The 9,436-nt window shown below is 45.0% G+C and overlaps 1 protein-coding gene across 2 annotated transcripts in view; it reads right to left on the bottom strand.

The window, feature by feature from the left end:
* Positions 1 to 311: 311 nt before the first annotated feature.
* Positions 312 to 9,436, bottom strand: part of PRKN (parkin RBR E3 ubiquitin protein ligase) — a gene marked incomplete at its 3' end in the record, with an annotated part of 1,244,701 nt that continues 1,235,576 nt past the window's right edge. For both annotated transcript variants that reach the window (XM_082855877.1, XM_082855878.1), the window contains exons 11-12: positions 6,030 to 6,147; positions 312 to 424 (exon numbers count right to left, since the gene is read on the bottom strand). In XM_082855877.1, coding sequence (XP_082712003.1) covers positions 312 to 424; positions 6,030 to 6,147 — 231 coding nt within the window. The remainder of the gene's footprint in view (positions 425 to 6,029; positions 6,148 to 9,436) is intronic.

Genomic DNA, 9,436 nt, shown 5'->3' with positions numbered 1-9,436 from the left:
GACAACCCGTACAAAAGGCGAATTGCGCTGCCATCTGTGCCCTGCTGTCCGCGTATTGCCGAGGCCTGTGAATACGTCCTGATGGTCTCACCATTAGCTTGGCTGTTTCCCAGGGGCACAGTGAAAGGGATCCTGGGAGCTTCTCTTATAACTGTTTTTGTGATTTTGGGAAGAACTTGAAGTGTGTGTGTGTGTGTGTGTGTGTGTGTGTGTGTGTTTAGAGAAAGGAGAAGTAGCAGATGACACTAGGACACTCTGTATGTTTCCCAGCGGGATGGCGGCTGAGTGCGCCTGCGTGGCCACTGCTCCAGCTACACGTCGAACCAGTGGTCCCCCATGCAGGCGCGGTTCCACTCCAAGCCGCAGTTCCAGCACCACTCGAGCTGGCACTGGGGCTGCGGGCACTTCATGTGCATGCACCCTCCTGTGGGCAGACAGAGGCCACAAATAAGCACCCGGGAAACACTCCCGCACCAACCTTCTGTTCCAGAAATGCTGCCTAACAGAATTATTGCAAGCCAAGAGCAGAATCTGAACTGAGGAAAACAAACCAGAAAGCCCACTGGGAAGTTCTACAGTTCTGACATTCGTTAAGAAATGAGAGAATAACCTATATGGGAAAAAAAATCTGAAAAAGAATGGAGATATATATCTGATTCACTTTGCTGTACACCTGAAACTAACACAACATTGTAAATCAACTATACTCAAATAAAAATTAAAAAAAAAAAAGAAATGAGTGAGATTGAAGCATGACACGTCCATCAAGGGCAAATTTTACTTGTAAATCTGAGTTTACTGACTTCTCTTAAGATGGGATTTAAAGACAAACGCTTTGTGTTTCACAGACGGGGTCGATTCCTTATTTAAATATACAGTAAATTTAATATTTTAAGTATACAATAATATATTTAACAATTTAATACATAATAACATCAATATATACTATGAGTAATTTTTATCATTTCTTCAGTGTTACTTGGCTTGAAAAAATTCATAAGACAGGAGTTGGGACAGCTGTTCCAAAAGCATTTAATAGTGAATAGGTTCCTTCATGCTATTCAAAATTTTATTTAAGATGAGGATAGCGAGAAACTAATGAATAATACTAGGTGCTCTACATCTGTTATGTCATTTATTCCTCAACAGCACCTTGTGAGATGAGGGTGTTAACCGGTTGTAGAATTTTCTCAAGGTCTCAAGGCTTTTAAGTGTGAAGCCGGAGGTTTAACCGAGATGTGTGTGATTCCAATGTTCTTTCTTTCATGGAACAGGGCCTTTCCAGTATGAGATGAAAAGTCCCTTATTTTGGGATTCCCCACCTCCCCCATTTGTTAAATACTTTCCCTACTTGCTTCTGGGGATCAGACACCAAGTCTGCCGCGAAGTCAAGAGAATGTTATTTGTATGAAGTTATATGTAGAGAACTGTTTGTGAGTGACTGTCCCAGATAACCCATCAAAAGCAATGTCTTTCCTTGAATTCCACGTAGCACTGAATGTGCTCCATTGTTCAATTTTACCAGTTGTCTTGTTAAGCCATTTTTTCTCGCCAAATTTTCCAAAGAATTGCTTCAGTGCTGTCTCTCTTTTTTTTTTTTTTTTTGGGGTATGCGGGCCTCTCACTGTTTTGGCCTCTCCCGTTGCGGAGCACAGTCTCCAGATGCGCAGGCTCAGCGGCCATGGCTCACGGGCCCAGCCGCTCCGCGGCATGTGGGATCTTCCCGGACCGGGGCATGAACCCGTGTCCCCTGCATCGGCAGGCGAACTCTCAACCACTGTGCCACCAAGGAAGCCCAGTGCTGTCTCATTTTTATATTAGAAGCTTGGCATGAGAGCTTGCACTAATATAAAATATTTATGATTATGTAACTAAAGGCATTTGTTTTAGACCAACTTAAGGGCATTTAAAATCCCATAGTTTTCTACTTCTTTTTGGTTTGCTTTAAAGATCATTTAAAAATTCAAATATGTGGAAAATAAAGGGAAAAACGTGTGATACTTTTCTCTTACTATTTCCCAATTAGCATTACACAATTACAGGATTGTGTAATTTTCAACACATATTTATTCATTGTGCACTTAGGATGTCAATAATATAATAAATAATGTAATACTGTATAATCACTTAAATTTCTCTGGAATATCATAAAGAATGCTTAAGCAATGTATTCAAATTCAACGGACTATTAAGTGAGACTGAATGAAAGGTTGAGAATGTTTGCCTATTATACCAAAATCTTAACGGATCTGGAATACTAGCTTTAACAAGTAAGATTTTATTATAGAAACTAGACTCACAATAGCACAGTGGAATAGAAGAAAGGAAATAGCAAGAGAGGGGATATTCATGTTGTTAACTTTCTTTTCTTCCTGGTGTGTAACATGGAAGGAATATGCTAGACCCCATAATTTGGAGAAGAGTCAGGGACTCCAATTCTAAAAGCCTTGCCGGCTTAAACGTAAAAGCTGCTGACCACGCCGTGCTCATGTGTGGATATTTGCATGGAGAAAGTCTAGCTTCCCTCTTAGAGGATTCCGTCTCCTGACTGATGCTCAAACCATGAAAAGCCCCAACGGTGCACAGCCAACACACCATGGCCTGGCCACTCTGCCCTTAGATTTAATGAGCGATCAGAAGCTCTTGAACGACCTGAAGGCAAATTTAACGGCAACGGACGCTTACTGCAGAGAAAATGAATCCTGAATCTCATCTGTTTGAGGTGGAAGTAAAGGAAGAACTTCCAGGGATTAAAGGGCGTTGTAGGAGGGAGTGCCAAGTTCAGCTTGCGTTTAAAATGGAAATAATTCTCATTATCATGACAGCTTTGCTGAAGGGAGAACTACTTTTCTGGGATTCAGTTGAATAGGAAACAGGCTATGAATTTAGGTACAGAGCTAGATAATGAGACTAGCTTTTCTTGCTAATGGAGCCTAAGTTTGTTCTGGTCGTAGTGATATCCTTTAAAACAGTAGAGACTATCATTAATAAGCTGAAAGTTTCAGCTTTTCAGTTCATAGGTTAAAAATCTATAGGTGTGACCTCTAAGCCAGTGGGAGAATCAGGTTTCCCTGAAACGAAATCCAGTCCTGCCTAATCCCAGACTCCTAGATGTGTTGTTACTGTCTGACACTTTCTCAGTACGGGTCATTCATCTCGAATTGATTCAAACAAAATTTTGAGAAAACATAAACCTTCCCTTTCGTCCTTCATGATCATACGCTACACAGAATCGTGAAGAAGCATTTTCCCTCAACAATATATTCTGTGCATTTTTTTGTTTTTTAATATATTTAGCTCTGCCTCATTCTTTTAAAGATTGCCTGTCCCTCTACCCATTAAAGAACACCTGCATATGCTCCAATTTTTCATGATTTAATGATTCTGAGAATATTCTGGAACACATGTACCTGGACCTTTTGCAAGGAATCAAAATTCCAAGAGACAGAATTGTGTGTCCAATGGGGATCCACCTTTAACACGCTATCCTGGTTATTGTAAAGTGAACACACGTTCTGTTAAAAATTAAAATCAGTTGTAGACACTAAAACCAAAAATCTATAGGTGAAAAATCAGAGCTTTCCATGTAGAGTACATCACAATATTTCAAAGAAAGAACCAGATTAGGAAACATGTCTATAGTCAGGAATCACCTGACCCCTTCAATTCCACCTTCTGGGGCTGCAGGTGTGGTCTGACTCAAGGCAGGCCTGAGCACGTCGTTTTCTGGCCTCACAGCCCGGAGCGGTTCCCTGTCTTACAGAATCAGGTCCAAGCCCTGCATGTCATTCCGGGCCCTACATTCCTGCCACCCACCGCTTCAACAGATGCTCCTCAACCTTTTCCAGGAGCTCCAAACAGCTGGGCTTCTCGCACACGCCGGCACTGATGCTCTAGCCCCTGCCTTTGCACCTGCTGGCTGCCTGGAAGGCTTCTCTGCCACGTCCTTGCCTGGCTCGTAACCCTGACCCTTATTCTCGGCTCAGGCAACATCTCCACCAGGAAGCCGTCTCTTAACCACAAGGTCTTCCTTTACTAGCTTGCTTCTCTGTCATATTTTATAAGGTTATCTATTTATGTGTCTATCTCCTTTCCTAGCTCCTTTTAAATTCAACAAATATTTATTTATCGGGTACTCTTCTGAGGAAAGAGAGCCTCAGGGCCCACCCTGGGGCCGAGGGCTGGGTTTCACGCACAGCAGGCCAGCTCTCAGCCCCGACAAACCAGTGAGTATCTCTAGATATCAGAGTACTCTGGGGAAATATTGGACCGGGAAGTTTCCCTACCATCTTCTTTTTTTTTTTTTATCAGATGCAAAGTGTTTAATAGTGTTAATAATATGTAATAATAAGGGCGGCTAGTGAAGGCCCGGTGAAGAGAACGTGGGAAAAACAGTACCTGTGCTTCGTTTATATCTCTGCCGAGCTAACGCTGCTGACCCTACCGCGCACGTACTGACGTGTTTCACATTTAGAAAGAAGTCTGGGTGCTGGGCTGGGATGGCTTTAAGGTGGATGGCATGGGTGCCCCGCCAGCTCCCACGAGGTAGCAGGGCCCCTGGGAAGGGGGCAGGCCAGAGGAATGCTCTGAATATAGACTAGAGTTTGACTTCCAGCAACACCACAGAGCCCGGAGGGCTACACAGCAATGGCCCCCAGGCCACATGATCACACAGAGCAGGCATCAGAGCAGGGGGAGGTCAACGGGGGGAGGAAAAAACCACAGCCACGAGCATGGTCGTGTCCCCAGAGCCCAGCTGGTCTCCCTCTCAGTGGCCTCCAGCGGTTACATGGGGCCACTTGGCAGGAGGCAAGGAGCCGGGAGGGGCTCCTTCTGGTAGGAGCTCTCTCAGGTCTCCCCACAGCTGTGGTGCCTCCCAGGGTGTGAGGATGCATGGACGTGACCACAAGTGTAAGGGAAGGGAGACGCTGCCCTGGGTGTAGACTATCCCCAGGGAGAACCATCTGAATACGGACAGTGGTGTTTCTAAGCCCGTAAAGCTGTGCAAAGCAGCAGATACACGTGGGCTCCTGGGAGCCCCTGACTACGGTGAATGTCGTTTCATCCAACCAGAGGTGTCCCCAAGTTATCCCCTCCCATGCTTGAAATTTAGAGAGAAGCTGGTAGAAGGCAAAAGTCCCATTCAGAGACACACTCATGGAAAGGCTAGTTTAATGACGGAGCCAAGCGTCACCCCAACGTAAGGGACTAACTCTCCCGCCACAGGGATGGTGAAACCAGAGCCCGAGTGTGTCCCGTGTTCAAAGGGACAGGAATCACTGACGTGAAAGAGAGAGTTTCATGGCCAAAAAATTGCGAACCAACTGGTTACACCAAGTTAAACAGATTTCTTTACAAAAGGCATTCTGAACGGCTTGAATGTATGCTACGAATGGGGATAATAATAGCTTCCTTATGTGGTGTCTGCGAGGATTAAATGATCTGATACTCGAAGGGGACTTAGAACCAGCATTCAGTAAGTGCTCAGTACAAGTCAGTTGTTTTCCTTGCTGTTATTCTCCAAGAGGGGATACAGTGGGAAGCGAGAGCCAGATGTATGTGACGTGGTGGTACCTGCCTTTCCCCGCTGAGTATCTCTAGACACCAGAGTAGTGTGGAGGGCGCTCTGGGGGAAATACTGGACTGGAACGTCTCCCTAGCACTTGTTTTTAAAAATCAGGTGCAATGTGTTCAGTAGTGTTAATAATAAATAATAATAAGGGCAGTCAGCGTTTCTCGAGTGCTTTCTCTATGCCAGGCACCGGGAGGCATTTGCCACCCACCATGTCATATGGTTCTATTGCTGCGGGGCAGCTTCTGTTATCAGCCCTATTTTACAGAAGAGGACTTGCAGCTTAGGAGGCTAAGAAGCTTGACGTGAGAGAGCTGAGACTCAAACTCTGGCCAGATGGCGCCAAAGTCCCAGCGCTGAATTCCCCAGCTAGCAAGCCCTCGTAGAGCCCCTGACTGTCCCAGCCACGCAGCCGATGCCCTGAGACGCCCTCACTTCGTGCCCAGCCCAGACTCACCATGTTTTTCCACCGGCACGTGGCAACGGGGACAGGGTTTAGAGGTCTTCTTGATCGTTTCTTTGGAGGCGTGCTCCCACCGAGCCCGCTCTGCCGTCTTCTCATCAACTTGGTAGGCCTAGGTGAATGAAACAGAAGGAGCTGAAAGTCAGATCTTCACAGTGGGCTCCAACGTGGGTCCCTTGAAACACTGCACAGGAAGTTCTTAGAGACGCAAGTGCCTTCAGGCAAGAAGCTCAACAGTAAACTCACTCGACAAGTGGCGGACGTGGCGGACGGCTCCGGCCATGCAGGGCCAAGCACCAACATGGTTTCAGCATCTGGCCTGTGCCTACGAGCTAAGACAAGACTGCAGTTTCGCAGTCTGAGTTCCTCTTTTTTATGGTCTTGAATAATTGTAACACATAACATCTAGTGGGTGCTTAACATGCAGGCAAGGTGACACATACTCTTAAAACCTTCTTGCTAGATGCTTCATCAGGTGAGTGTACTAGTTTTTATTTTACATCGAGGACTAGACATGTCAAACAATTGCCCACAGCTGATAGGCAGCAGAGTCCGTGTGACTCCAAAATCTTTGCTTTTAAACTTTCTTCAACATCTTATTATCTTTCATTCCTGCACCTGGACAGGAACGTGGTCACAGACAGGACGGGGCAGGAACAGGGAAGTGAAGCTGATATGACAGAGGAAGTGGCAGCAGGAATGGGGAACAGCTAGAGGTCGAGATTGGGCTCTGGACCCACAGCCGCCTGGGTTCCAATCCCAGATCCACCTGGGTGCGTGGCTTTGGGAACATTCCTTAACTCTCTGAAAGTTCCCATCTCAGATGGAAATCAAAATGCCTAGTGCATTGTGGTATCAAGGATCAAGCGGGTTAATTTCTTTGAAGGTTCAGGACGAGTATCTGACACACATTACCTGATAACAGAATGACCTCCAGACCTACAGCAAGCTTCAGAAATGTTTGCTAACGTTATTCAAGTCAGAGGAATGAATCACCCCTGACTCATACACCACGAAAAGGAGGAGGGATTTCAAAGGAGCTGCCGAAGATATTCTGTGCCTGTCTAATTGTTCAGACACTACAATCTCTTCACTTACTTCAGTGTTGAATGACACATGCAGAAAAAGAATTGGTACATTTTGGGATTTAGTACAAGAACTCTGTGGTCTAGAAATATATTTCAAAATGTTAATCCAAACAGAACCCTTCCTTCTTGGCCTCTATGGTATTAAATTATTTTCTTCTATGCTTTAAAATTAATACGAACGTGCGGGGCATTTTATTAATTTGTAATGACTCTTAAAACATTCCCAGAGCTATTTTTAGATTAAGAAAGTACTAAAAATGACTTAAAATATAAATTAGTGAAGAAATCGAATGACATGGAATGCTCTAATACTCTGATATTACTCTAATAATAACACTGATGATACTTTACAAAGTTGTAACACATTGTTTTTTACACTTTGATCTCCATCATTTCAGTGGCCCATCAAAGTAACCTAGAGAAATCAGGCAGCTGTCAAACTTATTCTACAAAGGAGGCCTCTGAGTAGTAAAAACGCCAAGTGCCAGGTTTCAGGATGCTCCCCTCGTGTATAACAGCACCAGGGCCGATCAAATCAAAAATCTGGAAAACCTGAAGGATGGAAACTCAAACCAGAGATGCTCACACACGGGGTCTCCACCCAGCACCATGGTCTCTCAGCAGGTTTTCTAGATGGTGAGAGTGAAAGCAAGTGGTGCTGGGATGGCTGTGCTCAGAAACGACTGTGTCAGGGCTTCCGTGGTTGAGAATCCGCCTGCCAATGCAGGGGACATGGGCTCAGTTCCTGGTCCGGGAAGATCCCACATGCTGCAGAGCAACTAAGCCCAGGTGGCACAACTACTGAGCCCACGCGCTGCAACTACTGAAGCCCACGCACCTAGAGCCCGTGCTCTGCAACAAGAGAAGCCCCCGCAGCGAGGGGCACACGCACCGCAACGAAGAGTAGCCCCCGTTCGCTGCAACTAGAGAAAGCCCGCGCGCAGCAACGAAGACCCAACACAGCCAAAAAGAAACGACTGTGTCAGTAAGTAGAGCAATCATCCTCAGATACCACAGTGCAGAGAGGGACCTAGATCAGATGTGGAATCTGGTGAGTGGATCCTTCATCCCAGATACGAATCCAATTTTTATCATTTCATCATTAGATTCTAAATATTTTTGAAATGTTTAAGTTTTCACTCTTTAAGAATGAAGTATTAGGAGGTAAATAACTGTGTTTACACCTCATTTGCTGCATTTAATGGTTTTTATGGTAATTAGTATTTATTTTTCTGTTATTTCCAATAGAAAGTGAATCCATCCAAGGCCAAGATCACGTTTGTGTCTTCTTCTCTCCAGTGTCTGGCACAGTGCATGGTACCTAGCGGGCACTCAGTACATTTTAGCTGAGTCAGTGAACAAATGACACATCCCATGAAGGCAGCAGCCTGACAATCGTCTGGAACAGGACCCCGTGAACCAGCAAGGGCATGTGGGGTGCATTCCTGATGGTGGTCATTGAGGTGAAACCAATTTCTTTCTGTTAATCAGCTCTCCCGTTCACAAAGGAAACTTCCTTTGTAACTCAGAGGACGTCATATGATTTGTAAATACTTTGTTAGAACAAAGCAGAATCAGTTTAACACTAAGAAGCAACCACAGGTCACGGAAAACTTCCTTTGGCTCTGGGACAACGTAAAGACCACTCATGGCCCAGAGCCCAGTGATAAAGCTGTGATGAATGACAACGGACACAAGATTTAGTAAGTAGCTTTGTATCTCAAGTACGTGTCTTCCAATCAGCTCAGATCACGTGTGGTCCTAACCCTAAGTGAACATAGCAAATACCCTTCCCGATCCTATGTCCCCAGCTTCTCTTCTTAAGGTTCAGGAGCTTGTAATTCTGTAGCAGTGGTTTAAAATTGCTTACTGGAGGCATACAGATCAGAGAAATATATAATGTTACTTATCAAAGACTAATTTGAAGATGCCACTTTTCAGCAATATGGTGCACTGCATGCTAAGTGCAATTTCTCCGAGGTCTATATATCTAAAAATGCTGGATGAAATATGCAAGAAAAGTTTTTGCTTAACGGTTGATCTGATGGAAAAGTCAGGAAAATCCCTGAAGGTCAGGATAAGAAAGAGAAAATCTTACTGGTGCAGGGAGGGAGGAATCTGGTGTTTGCTACGGGGCTATTTTCCTAGTCCCAGGCTGCCCAAGGCCTGGTCTTTACAAGCAGAGATGGGACCTGAGCCAGAGCAGGGTGGAAGGTGGAAAAATCCTCCCAGAAGAGAGAATTGATGGAAAAAACTTATGTGCTGGTCTCAGCCTTCGTCCTATGGTGGAGCAGGTCGGAGAGACAAAGTTCC

The sequence above is a fragment of the Leucopleurus acutus genome (genome assembly GCF_964270905.1).
Source record: "Leucopleurus acutus genome assembly, chromosome: 15".
Taxonomy (NCBI): Eukaryota; Metazoa; Chordata; class Mammalia; order Artiodactyla; family Delphinidae; genus Leucopleurus; species Leucopleurus acutus.
The sequence above is the reverse complement of the archived record's forward strand: the minus strand, read 5'-3'. Positions and strand labels throughout refer to the sequence as shown.